Source organism: Rhopalosiphum padi, chromosome 3, assembly GCF_020882245.1.
Source record: "Rhopalosiphum padi isolate XX-2018 chromosome 3, ASM2088224v1, whole genome shotgun sequence".
Classification (NCBI taxonomy): domain Eukaryota; kingdom Metazoa; phylum Arthropoda; class Insecta; order Hemiptera; family Aphididae; genus Rhopalosiphum; species Rhopalosiphum padi.
Genome location: NC_083599.1, coordinates 31,277,933 through 31,305,510, shown reverse-complemented (window position 1 = coordinate 31,305,510; position 27,578 = coordinate 31,277,933). Strand labels below are relative to the sequence as shown.

Sequence of the window (27,578 nt, the reverse complement as noted above, 5' to 3'; positions counted from 1 at the left end):
TAAAACATTATTAAAAATATTAATGTACTTTACTCAGAATAGTTTTTCATCCTATCATTGAAATTAAATTTAACAAATCATTGTAATTAATATATTTAAAGGTAAAGATTCCAAGGATAATTTCATCGAATTAATATGTATCCTGAAAATTATTTGATCTGAAGTTTGTAATTTTATTTGAAAACATTTTTTTTAAACAATTTTGTTTAGCCATTCAGCCATTTTATAAAGTACAAAAGTTTTATCTGGAAACTAAAATTTTCAATTATTGTAGAGTATAGATATCATATCGAAATTAAAAAAAAAATCTTATATGGTTTTCATGGAAATACATGAAAAAATATTAAGGAAAATGTATAAACAGAATTTATTTTACAACAATTTTATTCTTCAGTGAATATAACAATTTATCATTATTGCTTTTATATTAAAATATTATTCTAATATATGGTGAAAATCATTTTATTTATACGAGTATAATATATAAAAAATTTTCAACCTAATAGACTGGCTTATTCAATACATAATTAATTATAATATGTTGATTATTAAAAAATTATAAATATCAATTTAATAAATATTATTGTAATTAATACAACTGTGGTTATATTATGTTCAACGTTATAATATTGTGTAGATAACTATATATTAATTTAATCCCAGCTCTAGATTAATGTAAAGTTCAAATTGATATATTATATTAAATTCAAAAATCGTTGTAACGTTTTTAATATATTATTATGCATAGATTTATTATTAAAATCGTTATACGATTCATCTTTATTTCATTATTTATTTATTAAATTGCAATGCGTTTAGGACTTAAACAGTTTGTACTTTTTAAATTAAATTTAGTAGAGTTAATTATAAATTAAACTAATAATTTGCATATTGTGACTTCAAATTCGTGTACCAATGTTTATTTAATTTTACGACCTTTGATGTTTTCCGGAATTCTAATTTTACTTGCATTAATTATTTATAATTCATTCCTTTTTTCTTCAAAACATATTAAAAACATTAAAAAAACATTTTATAAAAAGAGTATTAATGCCAAAAGTTCTTTAAGAAGATAAAAAAAATGCATACCATATGTGTATGACATGATCAAAATTCAAAATGTACGCTCTGATACATTTGAAATATATATGATTATTAATAAATAGATATTTGTGTTAATTCATATAATGTAATTATTTATCTCTTATTTAATGTAAAATTATTTTTTTTACATTTTGGAAAGTAAGTATTATAATAATTATTTTTATTAAAAGAAACACTTATTTGTCTATGACTTTTTTAATTTCCAATGCAATTATGAGTTAATTTCATCAGTATATTATGTTTTTTACACACAAATGGGTCAAAAATATTTTACTCTCTCTCTCTCTCTCTCTCTCTCTCTCTTTCTCTTTTTCTCTCTCACCCTTGATCTCCTATATCCTTTTGAAACTATATTCAAACATATAAAACGTGTCTGGAATACGATCGTCATTGTCTACCAGTAAACGAAAGTTAAGCAAATTATGCAACAGTGTGTCCCTCTGCGTTAGTTTATGAAACATAATTACTGTATTCATTTAAACAACCTATTGTTATACTTGTTTGTGTATAATCATGTGTTTCTAAGTTTTTATTAAATTTTCGTCGTCGTTGACCTTTATTTTTTATTTTTAGAAGTTTTAGTTCATAATTTATTGTACATTTTTTAAATTATTGAATATGCATCGAGTAAAGGATACTAAGAAATCAGATATATTTTAACTAATTAAATAAAGTGTATTATTTTACGCTTACCTATTGAAAATTAAAAAAAGTAAGAATCAACTTAAGTGCTTAAATAACTTTTCATATAAAACAATAAAAACATTATTATTTTTTGTTTGTCTTTTTTAGTTTTACTTTTTATAACGAAACGCATTATGTGTTATTTTGTTAGTCTAAGTAAAATAATTAAAATCATCATAAAAATTTGTTTAATTCGTATTATTATATACCTAAATTTAATCCATTAACCGACTTTGGTTTTTTGGTTTAAAATACGTATCTATTTTATAATATTAAAAGTAATGAACATTCATAACTCTAGAAATAATAATTTAACATTGAATCGATTTATGCAATGCATTTCATACTTAAAATAATATTATTATTGATATTCAATATTCATCGTTACTTTGATCGTGCTTAAATAATGCATATTTTAAACTTTTGTTATTATTATTAGAGCTTAACGATATAGTATTATATAATATCTATAAATGCTATCATTATTTTATCGTTTAGATATCTGTAAATTTGGTTTCTTAATAAATTGTGGTTAACATTAACCATAAAACTAATTTATAGACATTACCTATTTATACATAATACCCACCTACATTTTTCAACTACACTACTACGACTATAAATTTGATGATTTTATTCTCTAATAACATTAATGGTGCCAACTACCTTTAGGATATAGAGTTACTAATACGAGTAAGTTAAATAAGGATACCGAATACGTATGTCGACACACCTAATGCACTCGGTTTTAAATTGTCACGTTGCCGCCGGAATCAATTCGATTAGGTTAATCGATTATGTGTGACGATGATAGGCAGTCGAATACATCACGATCATGTCATTATTGAGTTAATAACGTATCGTAGGTACTTTAAGTTAATATTATACTCGCTGTGATGAATATAATATGACATCAAGTCTGAAGTTCACCAAACAATGAGTGAGTAAAAACATTAATTTACAATTTATCAAATATTGCTAGAGTTTAAAATAGCATTATTATTATTGAACATTTAATAATTGTAATGAAAAAAAATCTAAAATAGATTTATTAAATATTATTTTATTTTTTAATACTGATAATATGAAATAATATATTATATTGTAAATTAAAAAATATTTATCATATTTTCACTGTATGAAAATACAATAATTTAAAAAATACATTTTTGAATGTAAAATATATAAAAAAAAAATTAAAATTGAAATCTAAAACAAAAACACCTTCATTTTTCCATAATTTCCACTCAACATTATATTACAATAGTAGTTATGAATGGTATTTAAAATGAAAAATCTTTTGTCAAGTTACAAAGAACAAAGAAATTCCGTGAGGTGCGAGAACATAATAATATATTATAAGGTGAGACAGACCAAAGTAACTTTAGTAACTACCTACTTTTGTATAAGTTATTTATTGAACAAAATGCTCACGGTGGTGATGCGAATCCTAAGGAATCCTTTGCACAAAAAAAAAATGTTCTTATTTTCTTTTAATATAATTATTATTTACATTTAAAAGTACTATTTATCATTGAAATTAATGTGTTATAATTACAATTTGTGGTAGGTATGATAATGAATACTGAAAATTCTTAACAAAATTACTTATTATGCTTAATATTTAATTATACATATCTATGTGTAATAAATAATAATAATAATAACAACAATGTATAATAATTTACGAGAATAATATTATATTGTTTTATAACGCAGTAATACATACATTATTGATACATTATGTAATATAGTCAATTTTTCTACATCTATTTATTTTTTAATGAACTAATGAGATAGGTATCTATATTCAATTTCTATGATGTTATTACTTTTTAATAATTATTTTTAATCTTAAGGATAGGACTGTATGGCCCATGTGTGGCATAAATAGTTTTGTGACAATATCTCTACTAATTAACTATAATAAAAGCAGCGTAATGACTAAGAAATATTTTCTAACTAAATTAATATTATAAAATTAAATATTAATTGCATTTAAGTTATGTATATTTGTTTTGATAGATCAATTGTATTATTTTTTTTAAGTAACAACAATTTAACTTTGTGTTTGAAAAAAAAATATGTACTTAAATAATCTAAAATCTTTTATTAGGGTGCATATCTTAAGGCAAGTGATTTATTATTTTCACAAAAATCTATTAAATGTATAATATTACGTCCCTTTAGAATAATATAAACTAAAAAGTTACATTTTAAATTGTGAACTACTTGTTTTTTTTTTAATACAAATAAAATGTGTTGGAATGAAGATTTAATTGAATTACTAAAATGTCACAACCCACAAATATGCTTCATGTTGTAGTAGGTTTATCCAAATTAAGAACAATGTTAAAATGTCATAATCAGAAAACAGAATGAAAATACTTTTTTTTTTGTAAGTATACTAATAATATAGTATTAATAGCTAAAATATTTCAAAATCTTTTAAATACCGATATTTGAATAAAATTAAAAATACTAACATATATTCTTATGTGCTTATAAATATATATTTGGTTAGTGTTTATGCATATTACAATCAACTCGTCTCATGATCTATTTTATAAAAAAGTTTTTTACATCGTTATAAAATGTTTTATTATAATATTACATTTATTATTTAATTATTGGACATATAAATTCATGTTTATAGTTAAAATTCTATAAACTAGACTAAACATAATATAGATTTTTAATAACTCTATGTTGAAAGTTAAAACTACCAACCAGAAACAATAGCCTAAGTATAGAAAAAAAAAGTATTTTTAGGACCATGCACTCCATTAAAGCTATTGATTTAACAACACTTACAACTGGAAATCTACGTTTCTGTATAATATAGTAATAAATTAGATGTGTTTCTATAATGTTTTATTATTTTAATCACAAGAATCAATTTTTAATTCAATAACTTTAACTTAAGAAGCTGCTAATCGCAATTTAAATAATTTCCCTTTTCAATATCACACCAATGTTATTTTAAAACGAAACCAAAAGGTGTTAATCATTATCAAATTATTATTATTATTATTAAGATACGTATCAGCGTATAGATTACTGACTGATAATTGTTTAAATATTAATTAACTTCTTTAACTATATGGGTTTTAAAGTATACATTATACAAACAATTTATAATAAATGATGTATATAAATTTGATTTATGAATTTTAATTACTTGTATGTTGTATGTCTTATTTTGTCCCAATGCCTATAATATTATGTGAATAGAAGTTTTTTTCTTGTGACTTCAGTTTACATTTTATGAGTAGGTATCTTTGATAGTTGGTTTTATCACACTGCAGGTTACGTAGACGTCATTGCACATTAAGCATTCGGTAGCCGGCAACTTATGTTTATGAATTATTTCATATTCCTAGTTTTTGTTTAAATATCCTGATAGTAATATTTTTAATTAATAAATCCACAGTTTGTTTCCAGTACAAAATAAGTAACTTTTTTACTAAAGATTTTAAAATAACTGGATCTATGTAAAATGTAATGATTTGAAAAAATATTAGCCCAATAAATACCTTACGTGATAATAATAATAAATTATTTAAACATTTTAAAATTGTGACATCATATTATTTTAATAAATCAAGCTTGAGTCTCTGAACGAAACAATAAATCTATTGATTTAACAATGATTTTTGTGTTTTTATTTTGTAAACATAAACATGATATCAGCCGAAAAAAGATATCGGCTTCAACGTCGAGAGTGGTTTTGAATAAAAAATTTGTACAAAGGGGTCAAAATTAAAAACTGCTGGTATTTATTTTTTTAAATAACCAAAGAATAAAAATTAAGGAAAACAGAATTTTTATACGAATCGAGTTTTTTTATAAAATTGGTTTTAGTTTTTTTAGCACAATATTAGTATAACACGAAAAAGAATAAGATACTTGAAATATCAACCAACTGTTTATATAATTTTAAAAATATTTAATTTAATTTTTATATATTTATATACTTATGTACTAAAAAATATTTGCTAGGTAAGAAAACTTAAAAATATAATACAAGGTTTCTCGTAAGTTGTTCATTTACCAATTAAAAAATATCGAAAATGTAGTCAAAATATTTTTTTTTTAAATTCATAAAATAAATTCATATATAGGCATAATTTATTTTTATAAGTATTTTAATTTCAATTTTTTAAAAATTTATCGAAATTATGAACATTTTGGAGAAAAAAATTTAAAGTTAAAATTGTATTAAATGTTAAAATGTATAAAAATTGAAAATTAAATATAAAATTCGTAATGAATACAAATACTATTCATAATGGTAGTTTATACTGAAACCGAAGAATACTTAAAGTTCAAATGTGATGGACAAAAGTACAATATGTTAAGCATGAATAACGATATGTTTTTTATTTTATTATAGATTAAAAACATTATTTGTAGAGACATATAATTATTATGTAATATTAATATTATTATTATTATTTAATACACACAATGATATTTTTAAATGTAATGTTTTCAGTAAAATTGAATTTAATTTACTGTATTACTAATAGTAAAATAAATCACTTTACCTAATATATTATATAATAGTGATAAGACTGCCTCCGCTGTGTAGAATAGTTTTTCATGTACAATGATGTATCATTGAATTCAAATTTAATACATCCATCACAGTTACCCACCGTACAGCAGAGCGGTATATTCTTGCCAACCATTTTTAATTTTAAACTGTATTGTTCAGAAAAAATGTAATGTTGGGTTGAGGATTATGACAAACCCCACATTCACCTAATATTATTTTATAATCACACTTTTGTAAACATGACCCCATACCTGAATTAATCTGAACATATAATATCCTCAAAAACCCTTAAAAAGACCAATATCAAAATCCATATAACCCGAACAATTTTTATTTCAATACAATCTAATTAATCAAAACCCGAACACAATATTTTGGTGCATTCAAAATCATTTTTATATCATTAATTGTATGTTGTATAAGTAAAATTATATCTATTTTTTGTAATTTTTTTTCAATTTTATTAGAATATTTAATAATAGTTAATGATAAGAATTATTTAAAAATAAATATCTATGCATTAGTTATTATCTCGTTTTAAAACATTTTAACTTTATGCATAATACTCTTTTTAATTCATTCATTCGAGATTTCCGTCTAATGTCTATCAGGGAAATTGAATTGGAATATTATTAAAAGGAATATCCAATAACTTAAAAGATTATACACAAAACTCTCGAATCAAGTTTTTGTCTTATCTAATAAACAACCGTTAACGGTATTAATCCATGTTATAACTCGTGAATACACGAATAATAACTGTTATGATTAAACAACCAAACGTTTATTAAATTTTATACCTCAGTGTTTGAATGTATCTGAACATATTCGACAGAACAAATTATTTGGGTACAAAGCTCTCTAATTGTAAACTCTCGTATACAATAAGTTACCGATACTGAAATCCAAAGGTTTACTCTATATTATATTATTTTCATCATATATATATTCCTTAGAATGTGAGGAAGAGTGTACTAAATTCAGTTTTGAAAGCATAATGTGAACTCTTGATGGTGAAGTATAAATATTATTTTATATTAATAAACTGATAATATTAATATGTACAGTACAATACCATATATATACATTTATATTATGATTGTTGTTTATTATTTATGTGACGTGTGGAGGTAAAGTTAACCATTTTACACAGCGTATGGACCATATATATATAAAATGTCAAGGATTAAGACGGAAAATATATAAATTTAACAACAATGTCTTTAATTAGTTGATAGATAGATAGATAGTTGTGATAACTTGATTAGTTCATTTCTAGAAATCTAAATAATTGCATTAATTACTATGTGTAATAGGGTTTCTACGGTGAGAGTTAATACCGTGTAAAAAAAAAGGTTAAATTACTAGAAAATTTTCTTCTATGAGAATAATTTTATTGAAAATCGTATACTATTTTACACAATATGCATGCGTTGTTGGGACTCATAGCCTATAGGGGCTATTATATCACAGAGTACAAAATAACAAACGAGTTTTCAAAAAATGATCCGACGTAAGCATAATAATAATATGTTTGTTAATTATTTTAATCAGTGGAAGTTGTATAATCCTAAACTTTAACTACCGTTGTTGTTAGCTTAATAAACCATAACATAATTTTTTATTTATATTTATTTTGTGTTGTACGTGTCATCATTACTACAAACGTGTGTGATATTAATTATTAAACTACAGCATACGTATGTCTTAAAATGTATATTATGTGTGTGAATAGATAATAAAATATATACCAATATGACTCATTTTATTTATCTCCGACAATCTTGGGACTGACCAAAAAAACACCACACATCCAATATTAGTATTTCTTTAAATCATCCAATGTTATTATCGGCTCGACGAGGGGTAATATCTTGTCGATTAATCTTCGGTGATAGTCGAATTTCGGCTCTTTTTACTTAAACCAACATTTTTGAATTTTGTTCTGGTTCAAAAAAAATAATCGTTTGATTTTATTGGACTTCGCCTAATCATACCATACAATTTATTAATATTAATTTTAGTTGATAGTTACATCATGTGCGTATCGATTAAGTGTTACTTATCTAGTTAGTGTGTATTAGATTATTGTAACTAATTTAGAAACAGCTGTAAAATGTGAGAAGAGCCCATGGTTATCAACGATTAACATAATATCTGGAATTTTATTCGTAATTTTGTCAAATAATATTTAAGTATGATAATATTTAAAAAAATATTATGTATATTATATTATGTTTATTAATTACTTAAGAATCTATAATGATCGATTATTCATTGCAATTTCTTCTGTTTTCATGTGATCATTTTGTTGTCAAGTTATTTACAAACCGTTAAAAGTGAAAGTGACCGTGATTTAAATAATATTGTTCAATATTAAAATTATACATTTCGTGAAAAATAACACGCAGAATAATGTCAAGTGCCTTGTAAACGACTCCCCGAGTTGGTTTTCGGTTATGCGATTTGAACATCATACGTTTATCTGTCGTGCACTCGTGCCGGTCGAAGAAAACGACGATAAACAACGATAAGACGTGCATTCGACCATACCCGCGCGGTCAATCGCGTTGCAGTCCGTCCGACTAAAAATCCGAAAGCGAAAGCTCATGACGGGATCTCCGCCGTCGGTGATGGACTTTGAGAATAAAAATCAAAAATACCTTTTAGCAGCACTATGTGGAAGGGCGAGCGGAGGGTAAGTGTGGTACACGTCGAATGTACAGCTAGCGAATTGTGGCAGCGGTGCCCCCCCCACCGGTCGGGGAGGGTAACACTCGAACCCGACCAGTGGATGACCGGTCGGTCGCCGGATTTGGGGAGGAGGCGGTCTCCCGAGCGACGACGGCAGCGGCCACTTGTTGGGGCGGCCGCTCGGTGCGGGCGCGTCGGCGTCGGCGTCGTATAGCCGTTTTCGGCGGCGCGATCGCGGTTTTCGCCGCGCGGGCGCGCGTTTTTGCGTTTATGCGTTACCGTCATCTATACTGCGGCCACCGTTCTCCAGATCGAACGTGTCCACTGGCACCACTGCCGCGTCGCTGTCTCCGCGGTGTTCCCACACTCTGACCACAGCGCATATTAAACGGCGTCGCCGATCATTTTTATCATTTTTTTTTTGTCATCTCGTCGTTTCAATACGATAATATTTCCAATATTATTTCCGGTCGCGTCCGGACGTTTTCGACATCCGCACCGACGGAACGCCGCGGAACTTGGTCCGATCGACGAGCGCGCGCGATCGACGAAAGCGCGGCCGGAGACGTAGCCGGCCGCCGCCGCCGTCGCACAGACTACGCTCTCGTCCGCCGTCGACGCGACCGCCGTTATATTTATTATTTTTTTCCCGTCGTCGTCGCCGCCGCCGCCGCCGACGTTGTTGTTGTTGTTTTTCGCGCGCGCGAGCTTAGCAGCCGACACCGGCACAGCCACGGTAGTCGTTCCCCGCGCAGGGCGCACCGCGTTCGGCGTTTTCAAAACACCGTTGGTTTCCCGCGCTATTATCCCGACACCACGCGATTCCGCCGCCGCGCCGGCTCCGATCCGCCACGAAAACCCGAACTTTTTAAATAATATAATTTTTTTTTTTTTCCCCGACAATTCCTCCGGTCCGTCCCGCCAGCTTCCGGAAAAACCTCTGCCCCGGCCCCGCAGCCAAAACCGCGGTTTTCCCGCGCCATGAGACGGTGCGCGGCCCCGTCGTGCCCGCAGGACAACCGGCAGTGGTAATAGTGAACAATATAATATTATCGTAAAACGATAAAATATATTGGGCCGCAGTAAGAGCATATTACAATAGCGAACACCACCAGAGCAGTACCGGAGACACGGGCGTGCGAGCGGTGGCACTTTGACCGGTTGAAAAGGATCTGCAAACGGCCCCAAAACGGAACACATACGCAAAGTCATGGGTTGCGTTCAGTCGCTATTCAACTGTACGTATAAACTATTGCATTTCAAACACATTATATAATAATAATAATAATAATAATAATATTACAAACCATGTCAATAATTAATAATATATGTATCCGATAAACGTCACTTTTGTGCGCGTCGTACGACGTGATTGGTTGCCCGATTCCCACTCTAAAATATCCGAAAAATATGATCGAATTTCGAATAATTTAAACATTTTTTTTTTTCGTACCGCAAATTTAGTAAGACGTGTGTCTGTGCATGTTTTACTGACGTCGCAGTACGTTATTTTTTTTGTTCATTGCACGCTTGTAGCAATAGCATAGCAGAGCAGTGTTTATAACAACATGGTATTTTGTATTATAACGAATGGTACAATAAGCGAATGAGCCGTTGGGTGATTCTCGATTGTAAAGATAATCATAATGTACGTGTGTTCTTCGAGTGCGCGGAATATACGTAATTTTTTTTTGTATTTGTATACATAAATATTATTATTTTTGAAATTAACGAGTAGCAAACCACGTCATAATAGAATGATGCAGGCACGCCGTTTTGTTCCGTAGGATTTTTCGTTTTTAATTATTTTTTTTCTTCTCTTTGAGCTTTTAAAAACAATCTATCGACTTCAAAGTCGGTTCTTACCGACCGAACATTTATAATGTTCACTCCGATTATCACGCACTGTTGTTCATAGCCAACGAATTTAAAGTACATTTAACATTTTATGTCTATATTATCTCCTATTTCCTAGTTTAATAAAGCAATATTTTTCATTAAATTTCCATTTGGCAGTTATTAAGAAGTATACACTAATATTTTGATTATATCGTATGAATTGCATATTAGCACATTATCTTATCCAAATAAGATTACATTTTTTTTTCATTGTTGCATAAATAATTTAAAACAAATGATCAACAAATAAATATATGTAATTATTATATGTACATATATATTATTATGTATTATTTTATTATTAAATTTGGATCGAACAAATTTTATTTTTGATTTATCTTTTATGCGTGATTCTATAACATCGTAAAAATAATAGTTTTTCATAAACCTTAAGAAAACTGTTCCCGAATGAGGCTGCTATTTGAAAATTAGGCACTACGTGTTTTTTTTTTTTTTTGACTACGCATGTTGAAAAATAATTATCATTTATTATAAGTGAACATTTTTCTTTATACTGCGTTATAAATAGTTTAAAGAAAAATAAAACATTTTAATTATATTAAATGTAAGAACGGATTTCTCAGAGACATTTTTTTTTGCTTTGCCTGAGAAATCTGTTTCCAAATTTAATAGTAAACTTAGACATTTAAAAAAAATAATAATTTAGTAAGTCATATTTTTAAATAAATCATCATGAAACAAATTAATGCGTTGTACGGTATTAAAATAAAAACATCCGTTTGGTAGCAGTAAAAATAAATTGTATTGAAAAAAAAGTGTTGACTTTCAAAATTTAGTTTTGTAATATAGATTATAATAATTTTTTATGTGTTACATACTATATTATAATATAACAATGCACGTTTATTATAATGTCATGTGTGTGGTACCAACCAATTCATTGCATGCAATGTTAACAAAATTAGCGAAACAATTATACTCAATTACGTTATGTCCGTATGCTCACTAGACAGTCTTTAGTATATAATATTACCATTTTTAACTTGCAGTGTGTTATTAAATTATTGTTTTTTTTTATGAATACCTATCTAAATTTACTTGTAAAAATAAGTTACAATATATAAATATATATCGGGAATGCTTAGGAAAATATTTTAACCCATTTTTATAAGAGATATAACCTCAACAAAGCGTAAGTATAACGGGAATAATTGAACTTGGAATCTCCTTAAATCGCATTGAGAGATTTAGGATTTTTCTTTTATTATTTTCTTAAGCTTTTTTATGCAATACCGTAAATAATGGGAAACAATGACAAATTTGTTTTTCTATCGGTAAATTTTTGATTCCGAAGGATGTTGTTCAAAATAAATGTAACATTTTAGGTTTAAATTGGTGATCATTTGGTACGACTAAGTTAAATATTTGTATAGTAATTATTATAATATTATTAATTCTAGCAACATAGGAAATAAATTGATTATGATATATTAATTAATTTAGAATGACTTAAATAATTACAACGATAGTCGTTTAATTATTATATAGGTAGTATGATTTATATGGATAGAAAAACAGTGTAATTATGCACTCAATATACACGCATATATATATATATATAAAGGATTAAAGGATCATCTTTATAAAAATGTTTATTCAAAGTTTATATTATATATAATCAAGTATTTTAATGATATTTATAATATTTGAGTATTTAAGTATTTAGAAAAATCAATGTTTGATATAATCTAACTATAAACAAATATATATATACATATATAACTTAATAAGCTACAATGTTTTAACACCATTATTTTAATTCCACATTATAGTAATATATTATATTATATACAATAGTTTTACAATAATTTAATTCAATACTCTAATATTAATGATAGTCACTACCTTGTATGCACAAAGATATTCTAAGGAAATAATTCGTTAAAAAAATAGTTGAAGCGAACTTTTTTTTCTTTTTTACTCATTAGTAAATTACTCATTTCTTATTAATTAATTCAAATATTGATTGTATAGGATTTAAATCAGACTTTTCGGATTTGAATTTCAATAAACAAAATGATTAATGGTCTGATAATCATTTAGAACTTCTTCGACTTATTTTACTCACACAAACACACGAGTAATGCTTGCTATATTGATATTAAGAACAATTTAATTTAAAGTATAAATCGCTTTACTTATATTAAATTTATCAATAATAATAATAGATTTTTTTAAATATTTAAAACATAAAAATTATTTTATAAAGTACTATCTATTCTATTTTCGAGGTTAAAAGTTTTTCAATGATATTTAGTATAAAATAAAATGCTCGAGGTAGTTAAAACTTCAATCATTATTAACTGGTAAAAAACGATAAGGACTTTGAAATTTTGCATACTTTATGAAAATGAATAACTTAAACTATTTAAGTAGGTACTTATATGAAACTTGCAGTCAAACAAATTAAATTACTGCTGTATCAATGGAAACATTTTGGGGAAGAGCATGCATTTTCATTTTACAAAACTCTACAATCTTTAATGAAATAATTATTTTAAAATTTAAAATTTCGAAAATTATTAACTACCTAACATACTGTTATGTATTATTAAACATTTTTACTTATTTAGCATAATAGAATATGGTTGTGTGTTTAAGTTATACTATCGTTAATTTTTAATCATGTAGAACTACTACGATTTAAAAACTAATAGGAAATTAATTACATTTTACGGAATATATAATAAAATAATAACGGAAAAGTGATACTGAAATTCATCTTAAAAAAACCTAAAAAATATATTAACTAATATGAATAAAAATATATACACTATTTTTTTTTTTTACTAATATTATCGAATTTTTAAAATGCATTTCATTTTTAAATCAATAAAAAAATACTGATTTGAATATTGACACATTGAATTCTAAAAGTCTACGGTTAAAAATAAAAAGTAAGAAATTCTAAACAATTATTGCAATATTTATTTTAATAAATCAATCGGAAATTTTTAGATGAAGAATGTGTCTAATCTAGAATGAATTTCAATTAACATTTAAGAAATTGCGTGAATCCTATTTAACCCCTAATGGAGGAATCTGATTTTTAAATAATATGAATAACATTAAACACTGTCTTATTTTAAAATGCAATTTTTTTGAATATTTGATATTTTTAGTGAAATTGTATTTAAACATTTTATAATATCAAAATTTGTCATCGAACTTTTCTACAAAAGGTAAATTACAAACATTTCTTTTGAAATGGTTCGTTTTATTTTATGCGTTTGTAAACTTATAATATGGTATATTATTTTATAAATGTGATATTATGATGAATAAAACATATATTCATTAAACTTATACTTTCAAAATGGTGAAAACACTAAAATTTGAAATAGAATGATATATATATATATATATATTTATTTATAAAAAATTATTATCAATATTTTTAGGAGCTTTTTAAAACTTGGAAAATATTCTAATTAATTTTAATATTGTAATTAAATTAATAAGAAAATAAGTTTTATATATAAAATTAGGTTACCATTGGTTTACAATGATATTTTTTTCATATCATGGAAGAAGTAATTATCGTATTTCATTTTTTTTTATGTTGATATTATGCCCAAATAAATAAAAAACATTTCTAACTTTTTCAGGTAGAATATATAATAATCGAAAACTTAATGCCACATTTTTATAACTCATGAATTTAGTTAAAAGGGGGTCATATCCCCCTAAAAAATGACTACAGACACCATCAAATATGATTAAGGTCATGCTTATAAACATTATTTGCATGAAATTTATGTTATTTAACCTTATTACTGATCGTTTATTTTGAATTAATTATCAAAAATAAAATTTTATATATTCACTTCAACATTTTTTTTTTATTTTAATTAAATCACACAATTTTAAAAAGGTGGAAAAGTGTTTAACATTCTGCTTTATAGCAAGTGTCAATTTGGTTAGTTAAATAGATGTTTTAAATTTGAATTAAATTATGTAGTTAGTGTAGTTAGTATAAAGTACTTATATGAGAAAACGTTTATTACATTTTCCATACTTAAAAGAACTGCTTATGTATTTTCAAATTTTTTTGGCTTGTACATTATCAACTTTTGTATTTAATTGTTAAGCTTTTTTAATAAGAAAACAAATTTTTATTCGCATTTAAAAAAATTAAAAAATAAAGTTTAAAATTTAAATAATCTATAAGTAGCTAAATATGAATCATAATATTTTGAAAATTATAACATGTCTAGAAAATAATAACATAATAATTTGGAGAAAATTACAATACAATTTAATAATAATAATTGTTCTAGAAAAAATAGTTCTTGTGAAAATTAATGACTGAGGTCATAAAAATTAAAACTACAAAGGTTTATAAAAAATTAATATGACTTTTCTCATTTTCTGTAAACATATTTCAATATAAAAAAATCTAATATTGATTTTGAATTGAATGATGTATTCAATTTTCAAAGTTTTTTAGAAAAAAGACAAAAAAGTCAAACTTTACTTTTTATTAAAAATGATAATGTATACACTTGTTAATATTTCAAATTTCTATAGTTTTGAGTTATAGTAAAATAATGAAATAATTTTTGACAAAAATAGATTTTGTGTTATTCCCGTTTTTTTTGTTATTTTTTTTTTTAATGTATTTCCATTCATTATAAAAATGTGAATTTTTACTTTTGACCCCTTAAACTCCTAACTAGATCCAATTCTTAGTTTTACTTGTGTAATCTCTAATCTCTGGCTCGGAATCTTTGATAAAAAGCTAATAATATAACAAAACATACATTTTTTTCTAAACCTTATTCGTATGTTTCTTATAATATTGAAATGTTATTGGCTATTAGTATAAATCTTTGGTCCTAGGTAGTAAGGGCTTAAGTCAATTTGACCGACATTTGAGACAGTAATATAAAAGTTTAAAAATAACGAAGTGTTATTTTGTCATACCTACTAACAAATATTTTAAGATCTTATTATTATATATATATATATATATATATATAAATTATTGCATTCCTAATACAAGAATAGATTTATAAGTTTAAATTTTTTAAACTATGAATATAATTAATTACACGGAGAGTTTTAATATTCGAGGCTATATTTCTTCTGACAGTAACAATATTATAATTTCAGTCAAAAAATAAAATTGTATAATTTTATCTATAAAACTTCATTATAATATTTGGATAAGTATATTGCTTAATTAATAATTATTAATAAAAGTTGTAGACGTTAAAATAAATTAAATAACCAACTTGTACCAACTAATTTAACAAAAACATATTTTAACATAAATTTACATTCAATATACCTAATTAATTTTGAATTATATTTTGGAAAATTCCAGTTTCAAGCTTATAATTTAATTACATAAAACAATTATTAAATATTATGGACAAATATATATTATTATTTTATTATTCTCTCTTAGATCATGAATAATTTTTGAATGTATCTTACATTTAATTTTTTATCGGGAATGATACTGACACTTGTATAAGGTTTTATTATTATAGCCAAGTCACTCGGGCTCTACTTATTTCTCTGCCAATTTTTTCCTTTTCTAACATTTTGGAATTTAAAATTTAATACATATATACATAAAGCCAGTTGTCACTTGATTTCTTGACTTGGACACCTAGAAAATTATTCTTAAAAAGAGATGGATGACCGAAGACAATCATATAAGAATGTATTGCAGTGGGTATTTATTTGATGCGAAGCGTTTTCATCATGATATAATAAATCACCGTAAATTCCTATACATAGTGTTACATTTCAAACTTAAGGAAAATAATAACTTTTGGCTTTTTAAATGATTAGAGTAGTTTCAAATGAAGAGTCGTGAACTGCAGGCAACTTAAGTTGTCTACTTCACTGTTCACGAAAGTGACAAAGTAGTGGATCAACATAAACCTTCCATAGAGCATAGAAAAATTGTATGATATTTAACTGTGTTCCAGAATATTATTGTGAATTATTATAATAAAATAATAGTTTTGAGCTTATTTTTTCCTTTGTAACGCAGTGGCTTTCAAGCAAGTATCATAAGAAATTGTATTAATTCTAATTTTTTGTATTTGAGTTGAACTCTAGTATTCTAAATTAGACATTCCAACAACAAAAAAATCTGAGTTACTTTAACACATACATAGCTGAAAATAAATGCATAAATTCATAATATATTAGAATATTTCTAAAATGTTTAAAAAGGTATGTAACCATGCTTCAACTAATTTGGCGTCTTGCCACTTACTTTTACATCAATATTTTTTAATACTTTATATTGTTAAACATATACACTTTGTACAAAAATAATTCATAAATTATGTTTTACGGTGATTTTAATTAAAATATATTATATTAAATAAATTTCACTACAAGTATAATTTGTATCGTAAGTGTACAACTTTGGACTTCCGTTAAATAATATATATCCATAGAAGATAATATAAAGTCTTAGAAATAAAATATTTAATATTTATCAAATGTATTATAATATATATTATTATATTATAATTATGAGATAAATTAACAACTAGTTTTGAATTATGATATCATAATATGATATTAATCATAATAGTAATTACTAATTATACTTTAAAAATAAAATATTCCCAGTACCTATATTATTTATATAAATAATTCATTTTTATCAATTAATATAATTTAATAATGTGATACGCTTGAGTATTTATATTGATATGTGTTTTTATATTAAAATAAATATATTAATATACCACTGTGTTGTATAAGTCAGTCTTCTTTTATGTTTAAATTTGAATCAAATGACATGCATTCAATGTAAATTTCAATAGGTAAATAGATACATAGGTACATATTATTTTGTTCAGTTAGCGCCTTTTCTGGATAAACACAAAATTGTGAACAACGAAAAAAATGTAATTTGATACAATAATAATAATATAGTATATCCATATTTTTATAAAACGATTCACTACAAATAGTCGATACTACAATACATTTTGAAAATACTCAATAATAATTTTCATATTATTGAACTACTAGATAGCAATAACCATTTTATAATTATATTTTTTAATACGATGTTATGTTGATAATTAAATAAAACTAAAAAAAATTAAAGTATAAACTTTTTTGTAAGTCAAACATAAAATAACTAATATATAAGTAGGTACCTTAATAAATATTATATTATTTAAATCTAAATCTAAATTTAAAACTGTTTTTCTTATTTTATAGGTGTATTAAAACATTAAATTTATATTCTAAATCAATTATAATGTATTCATTTTATTTTATATTTACTACAGTACATTATAGAGTTAAATTAGTGTTTAATAATTGATTTTTCCTATATACATTTTTCTCGAGATCTATCAACGTTGATCATAAAAAACTAAAAAACTGCAAATTACAAAAATACAACTCAAAATACATATAGTTTAAATGTATATTATAATATAAAGCATTTAAATATTAGAATACTATAATTGAAGTATTAAACTTTTGTACTTCTACTAAAAAAAAAAATATAATATAATATTATCATTATTTTTTTTTTAAACATTTCTTAATAATATTCAATGTTCAATTAAGATCTGATTAACCACCTGAATAATACACATTGTCAAAATAAATAACTAAAGTCATATTGTAGATGTGATAATTTAATAATGTACTTTTCCATTAAGACATGATATTTTCCATTATTATTAACAATGGATAGCATAAAACATGGCGGGTTTAATTTTATTGATTTATAACTATTTATAACTTTTTTTTTGAAAATTACTATCGTTCATCATTGTGCGAATTTGAATCATTTTGGTATATTTATTTATTCATATACGTATATATTATAAATAAATATAATATATTTTATTATGAACTGTAAAGTAAATTACATATTGTCACATTAACAATAAATATACTGGTGAAAATGTTTCTCGACGTAGTTCACAAGACGTTATTTTATTGCTTTACGTTTATTGACAACCAAAAGCCGTGTAAAAATAATTTAAGCGATAAAACGTAATAGTAGCAAAGCTCATGGAAATACCTAACGGGGCATTGACAAAACGTACGCATATACGTTTGTTGAATAATCTGTAAGCATTACGATTCCACTACATTTTTCATGGATTTGTTTTCAATTTAAAAGTTCAAAATCAGTTGATCTCTAATCGCTGGTGGTCGATTAAGGTATTGTACCGTCTTTCACCGACGACCTGTTGTTATATGGTAGTTCAGCTTTATTTCTTTGGACCAATTGCACTGTCAATACCGTATTCAAGACGAATCTTGTACTTCATTATTTTTAAAGCATTTAAGCCTATAGGATAACTTACTATGCCCCACAAAGACAATATTGATCACCAACTCTGCCCTCTTGGCTACACCAGCTCACTGTAAAGTACCTGACTATTTTAATTAAATAAATTTACTTTCTCTATGTCCTTTATTTCCTACTTCCACACTATGAAAATAACCTCACTCGTGAAAATGTTCCCGTAAATTCTCCGATATTGTTGAACAAGCACCCATTATTAATATAATCATATAATCATAGGAAACGTAATTTTATTAAAAGCCCCATGGCATATACATTTCATTGTTTCTTCCCCTTTTTTATGATACTTTGTTTTCAAGAAAAAATATTATACCATTGAGTGCGTAGTTACCTATCTGATAATCGAATTAATTTGCAGTCTACGTTTATATCAGAAATATCAAGTAATAGTTCAGTTTTCTTGGAAATTAAAAAAAAATAAATTTTCGTTTGCAGTTTAAAACATAATGTAAAATAAATTATTAGAGGAATAAATAGAGATAGTATAATTATTACCAACTATTAAATACAATTAATTTATAATTCAATGAATATATTCAATTTAGAATTCGAAATTATTCGTGGTTTATACTGAACACCAAAAATATTTGAAATATTGTGTTTTATTTAAATAAATTACATTATTTTTTACAAATAGATGGTTTCTAACGAATTAATTATTTAATGAATACATAATTAATAACGGCGGATTTGAAATAACCTTATTATATTTAACAATTAATAATTAATACATAACATACAACAACATACAATATCTATTTTTAACTGTCGTAATTATGACATTTAAAATGTACAAAGATTTTAAAAAACAATTTTGCAAAATTTACATTTTTAATTTTATTTTGTACATGGTATAACTTAAACTAATAATTATTTTAAATGAAAATGTATTAGATATATATTATACGATTATAAGAAATATAAATGATGCTTTTATTGTTTAATGAAATTCCTATTTGTGGATTGAATTGAAAAACTCAAAGCATAGTGTCAGTTAATTATAAAATAGATGATTTATATGATTAATTAAAAAGTATGATAATTTGAATGGTACATTAATGGCAATTTCAAATGGGTACCTTTTACTCAAGTATTAATCATATGGATATCAATAAATAAATAAAACATATGACATTAGATAAAAACTTGGAAAATGTTGCTTTGTAAAATATTTCTATAAATATTAAATATATAAAAGCACATTTCTAAGATATATGACTTTTTCTTTGGAATTTTTAAATGAAACCCTACATGTTCTGTATACAATGACCAATGGGTAAAATTTTTGTTTATCATTAACTTAATTCCTACTTTTTTTTTAAAAAAGATTTCACCTGATGTTAGAAGATTGTAACAATATTAATCCAAAGTTTATATTAAGCAGAAGAAATACATACAAATTCTGATTAAAATAAAATAGGAATTCATACATGTTCAATGTGTAGAACTCAAGTAATAATTTTACTGAATCCAGATTATCAGAATATCTCAATACGATATGAAAAAAATAAAAATATGGAAGAGTTACACTCAAATTTGGATCTCAAATAGTCAAATTGATCAAAAAAATAAAATAATATACTTTTTAACGTAACATCATGGATTGATTTAGGTAAATCATTCAAAAAGAACATTTGAATAATTGTAATTAACTAAAATGTTGAAGCCTAAGGTTAAATTAACTAAGATAAAAAATCTAGACAAGGTAGACTAAAACAAATTTTTTTAATTCACACAATCAAGTATTAATTGCTTTATTACAAATTTGAATGCGATTATTATCTGTTTATTTATGTGCAAAATTATTAGACGTTGTAGCTATTTCATTATATTTTAATGGAACGCCTATTAAATGTTTAATGCTTACTAAAAAATGTTGACACGAATAAATATGTCTGAACTTTGTTGAACATGGCATAATTATGATTTATAAATATTTTTTGGTGACTTCGTACATATATTTCCATGTATTTGAAACATAATAACTTCTATATTACAATATACCTTGTGCTTTTATGTTGTCGTATAACCTTATATTATCCTTCTTTACATAATATTGACCTACAAAGTAAAATTGTGATTTTTATTAAAATTCACATTTAAATTCAAACATTGAATTTTTAAATAGGTCAAGACATGACATTATTTTTAATTAAAATTATTCTTCCTGAAACTTTACGATTTTGAATATATTTATCACGTAAATCAAAGTTTAATATGTATTACCATTAACCATCGCATTTGCTCTAATCACTTAGTAAATGTCGTATGGATTTTACGTATTTTTGTGACACACAACCTTATTTAATTATAAGTTTGGAAAAAAAAATATTTTAGAGTGGATCTATAATAACTAATAAGTCGTCTGGCCAGGAAAATTCATATAGCCTCACTTCTTGAAATATTGTTATTGATTTTACTTTCTATATACAATTATATTTCAAAAATTTTTAGACTAATTTTAATCTGTTTATATCCTAAGAAATTTTCTAATTTGTTTAGTTTTTATTTTCATGTTTAATTTAATTTTTCAATTTTTGCAATTTGGTTTGAAAATTTAATTTATAATTTCTCATATGTTTTCCTTACATAATTATCGAAAATAGATATAAGAAGAGCAATTGTTTTTCTTTATGAGATTTTAGAGTTCAAATTGTCCATTTCCTTTACTTAGAATTAATTTTATGTATAATAGTTTATCATCGAATTCAAATTTAACACACCTACAAGTGACTATCTAAACGTCCAAGTTCATTCAAAATATAATGTACAACAAAACAAATTTTCTCAGTTGTTATGTAACATGTTAATGTTGTCAATAGTTAATTTTAATGTTATTAAAAGTTTTATCAATATAATATCATAATCAACATGATCATTTTTTTTCTATTTTTAACGCTAAACACTAACAAAAGAAATTAAAATTATACAAAAACAATTATTTAAATTGGCTATAGCAGAATGTGAATATTTGATTGATTTTCGAAGATAAATTATTCTAGTTTAAATGTTGGCAAAAAAGTTTACGTTGATTTGTATATCAATATGATACACTAAACGGCAAAGATATCAAAAGTAAATTTCATATTTTAACAACAATAACTATTATAACAAACCATATTAAAAAAAAACGTAACAGCTATTTTAAATAAGATATGCGTTTCTCAATGGTGACACGGCATCTATTACTGTACTGAAGGCCTAATTTATAATGATATTTTATTTTACATCTTGGAGACAGAAATATTTTGTAGGACAAGTTTTGCGAATTAGTCGTTACAATAATTGTAAAGCTACGTATTATTATTATTATACAAAGTGATACACCAATAAGGGTCTTCTTCATTTTTTCTTTTGATTATTTAAATTTTGATTTTTAGAATTTTTAAATATACTCGTACTAAAGATTATATCTTCAAATTCTTAAGATTTGTTGTACTACACAATGAATGTGTAACCTCTGGTGATACAATTTTTTATTCTAAAATATTTAGTACTTTTTTTTTGAAATTTAGATTTACTCAATTCAAAATTTGAACGACTTGATTTTTAACGATTTTTGATAATAGTCATTAAAAATGGTTTACAAAAACATTAAATAAATATAATTTTGGATCTTGTATTTTATATTCTTTGAACCGATTTTACAAATTGTCAATGTTGGTAGATTAATATTAATTACTACAATTTTGAAGTCACTGCAATACTCATATCTTTCAAAACTTTCTTTATTGATCTATCATTATTAGTTCACAAAGTTAAATTACTCAAAAACTATCAGTTCGAATTTGAATTTCTATACATTGACGTTTTCAGAAAAAAATACTGTTCTGACATGTATTCTGCGTAATATGAAATAAATTTGACATAATGTTCCATATTATTATTATTATATAATGGTACATTTTATGCGTAGGTACTCGGCGTCAGCATTACGCGATCAAATGCAGAATTGCGTGGTCCAATCTCGTGGGTCATTATCGTCAACGGTATTTACGTTATCGTTGTTGTTTTATGGGTTTCACGTTATTTTTGGTCGTGAATTTTCAACTACAGTCTTCCTGTTTCATTTACGTCTGCAGCAGCAGTTGTCACGACAAAAGCGTACCCATACATGACCCAGAATACAACGCCCCCGGCCTATAAAATACCTACCTCCTGTGCGTATACGACTACGGGAGATCACACAATAACCATTGCCGTCGTCGTTGTTGTATTATATTATTATTATTGTTTTATTGTTTTTAATTCCACAGTATCGTCGTAGATATTGTACAGGACCGCCCGAACTACTAAACCACAACTAACCTGCGGGTGTACGAGCGCAGTGATCCACCACTGTTGTATAATAATAATAATACGTGTATGTGTAATATCGTATGTGGAATAGGTGTTCGTTTTTCGGGCTGGTGAATATTTTCATTATTATTTTAGAATTATATAGCCATACGTGTACAACGGTTGTAAGTAGGTACCTAAATATTAGAGGTGGCGGTTGCTGAGGCGGTTTTTGCGATCTGCTCAATTATAATTTCACCCTTTTTTCCCCTTTTGTACCCGTTCATTCACGTCTACCCATCACCACCCCACGCACATTCTATTGCCGCCCGACACATTCCGTAACCCATCGCCCCTTCACAATAACGCCACTATCGCCATGCCAACCGAATATATTGGCCAACGTCGTAAAACAGATAATAAGCAGTAAGAGAGGATAAGTTCGACGGTCGGTCCCAGTCCTCTATAACACCAAAACTACTCACCACGTTTCAGTCCCATTACAATAATAATAATAATAATATTATTATTATACATATATAATTTTCTATGTCCAATTTTTTTTTGTTTACGTCCAATAAATTACGTAGCGTTGCCAAGTTTCTTGCCAACTCCTGTTTTTCTCTAAACTGTAATAGTGAAAAGGAAGGAGGTGACCGAGAAATTCTGCACGGTAACGCCATCGATAGCTATTGAGGTGGAGGGGCAAAGTTATTTCGGGAACGAGTTGCTTACACTTGTGTGTGAACAATGTTTCTTAGTACTTGAACTAGTGTTATGCGGAATAGATACAAAGAAAAAAGTCTCGAAAGTCATTTGAGACGTATAGTTCGCTGGCCCGAAAGTGAAAGCTGTTAAGTTGTTTTTTTTTTTACCGCAACTTATGTTAGCTATCTTTAAACTATACACAAATATTATATTATAATATAAGTAATGAATTATTGAATTAGAATGATAGTTTTGTCGTTGAGAACCGAGTACACGGGTACCAGTAAACATGTTTGTCTAAATTTCTGTTTGACTACGACAATAGGTAGCTCACCCGTGGGATAAATTTCCGAAAATTAGACACCAAGTCTTTTCAAACTATAATATATTCTGATTTAAACTCACTCGTATAAAATAAATATCTCGATGAAATATAATGTAATGTAAACGAAAACTTATAGGAATTAAAAGTAATCCAAAAATAACCATTTCGATTAAATATAATTTAATGCAGACAGAGAATATTAAAAATTAAAATAAATTTGAATTTCCGTCGTTGAAAGAAACGTAACTATAACTTTTTAGATCAATTAAAAGTAATATAAAAACCATCAGTATAATATCTGCGAAATTTCTAAAAGTAACATAATAATTAGAGAACGGATTTAAATGCAAATTACATTTTTTTCTGAATGTCTGAAAACATTGCTTTACAAGCCCAAAGTTCATTTCGTACATCAAGGAATTAAAAAATGTAACTTCTATTTTGCATTTTTGACAATTTTAGTGAAGTTTTTATGTTTTTAATTCATTTTTATATAGAAATTGATAAAATTCGTAAAAAATTAAGCAGCACTTGATTATACAGTGCTATTATGAAACACAATGTAAAAATATAACGAATATATCTATCTAAAATGTATATTCATTTCTGGGAAATAATTTTCAGAGTAAAATAAGATAGGAGAGCTAGACAATGATGAAATTGATACGAATAATTAATACTTAAGAATAACATTTATATAATTAAAGACATTTTTTCAATGTTAAAAATAATTTTAAGAGCATGTTTTTAGTGCATTTTTTAAAAGAAATATCTGTTATGAGTGCATTAAATCGTATTTTTTTTTAGAAATTTTCCGTTTTTTTAGATAATTTAAATTCGTTTCTTAGTAATGATCATTACTTATTTTAGAAAAAATGCATGACGTTTGTACAAATTTAGTTAAAATTATTTTACGCTAGAAATCTTTTTAAGATTAATAGATGTTGATACCTTATTCAGCTTAATATATTGTGTTCAGTTTTAATATGAAGGTATTGATCATTTTATTCAAATTAGTGTTATGTACAAAAGTACAATGTAACCAATTTGACAAACTATATATTCAATTTATCGGCGAATGTGTGTAATCATATAAAACTATTTTGTAAGATAAGTTGTTTTAGCAAAAAATCATGACATTTGAAAAATATATTTTATTCTAAAATTTAAATGTTGATGGTTACCAAAGGATTTATATTAATAAAAGATTTTATATTTAAACATACACATTTTATGAAAATATTCTGCTTATTTACCACAAAAAATTATTATTATTATAAAATAAATAACTAATAATTCGTAAAAATGTAATGTGAAAAATATCACAATTTTATTTTTACTTTAAAACTTGCACAGGTCACTGTCAGTTTTTGTACCAGAACATTTTATATGAAAATCAAATTTAAAACATATAAAAACTCATAAAAAAAAAAATTTCAAATTATAAAATTGCATGACTTGATAAATTTGTTCTAATTTTAAAAGATATTAAAAACATAATTATTTACTTAGTGAAATCTCGTACCTGAAGTATTCTTATAAATTCTGCAAATCAGTTTAATTAGTTAAAATAGATAATAAATACTTGAAAACTAGTTCCCTAGATATAGATACTAAATATTTTATATAATTAAACGGTAAATTAATTACCATATAAATTTAATTTAAATTATGATTTATTATTCCCACGTTTTCGAGTATTTAAATTATAAAATACATTTACAGTTTTACTTATTTTCAGATTTTTTTTTTCAATTACATTTTAACAAAAGTAAAACACTCCTGGAAATGAAACATAAACTTTTGACTTAGTGATGTGTTTTCAGCGATAAAATAATAAAAAATAATTTTATCTTCATTGCAACACAGTTTTTAAGTTTTTGATGCACCAAATAAATAATGATATTCAATAAGTACAATATATTTTCCATACAACAAATTCCGAAGAGGAGACAATGTGTCAATGTAGTAAATATTATATAAGTTCAATAAATAAGGAATATTCAATTTTGAGAATCGTTGGACATAAAACTTATGATTGCTTCAAAATAAATTTACTTCGTGACGGTGATGATTTATATTGCAAAACCTTTAAATTGTATTAACAGCATGATCAGTGATAGATAAAAAGTTTTCAAATAATAAATTATTTCGAAGAAATTCAATAATGTTTTATGAGTATACCTTGAGTGGTCTGATATTGGACAAGATTGACAACATAGGTATGATTTGAACTAAAAATATTGTGGTTATTTTTTAAAAACTTATGGTAGTAAATATTTAAGTGACTTAAGTTATTTTTTTAAATTTAAATATCAAAACACTAGGACTTAGTAGGACAACTTAAAATGTCCACTAATGTTAAAAAATAATTACATTTTATAAGCTAGAATATTTATTGTGTATTCTGAATACTTAATATTTAATATAAATGCCAAATGTCACTAAATTATGATATGAAGTTCAAGAGTAAAATGTATTAGAGAATTCAAACTTTGTGTATTGTGTATAAGTGTATTGCATGTACAAAAGTTTATTTGAAATTATTTAATTTCTTACGTTTTTTTTTTTCAAATTACTCGTATATGCTTAAACCATTCCATAACAAAAATATGTGGATTTATAAAATATTTTAATCCTTACACGGGGAGGGTTTAATATTTTAACGTAATTAAGGTTAATTGGTACCACATTAGGTCTATTACGTATATAATCTATTTCGCTTTTTCTAATGTAATTAGCATAGCTCTTATCAAATAATCTTCAGATCATGTAATTTATTATTTACCAGGCTTCTAAACAATATTATCCAACTATATAATATTCATTGTTATTTAGCCAAGGAGGATATGATGGAAACTCGAGTACCAGATGTTTCCGGTAAGCGATTGTTCCGGGAATACAACAATTTATAACGTATATTTGTATTTATTATTTTCCCGATAATAGGTACCTACTTTATCAATGTTATTAAAAATGATATCTAA

General features: G+C 25.4%; 1 protein-coding gene across 2 annotated transcripts in view; it reads left to right on the top strand.

The window, feature by feature from the left end:
* The window catches only part of LOC132924078 (uncharacterized), a 134,985-nt gene that overhangs the window by 22,668 nt on the left and 84,739 nt on the right, over window positions 1–27,578 (top strand). The window contains exon 1 of one of the 2 annotated variants that reach the window (XM_060988162.1): window positions 9,320–10,281. The exons of the other annotated variant lie outside the window; for it this stretch is intronic. Coding sequence (XP_060844145.1) covers window positions 10,254–10,281 — 28 coding nt within the window. The 5' untranslated portion in view covers window positions 9,320–10,253. Of the gene's footprint in view, window positions 1–9,319; window positions 10,282–27,578 lie in introns of those variants that run through there. 2 annotated transcript variants of the gene reach the window in all.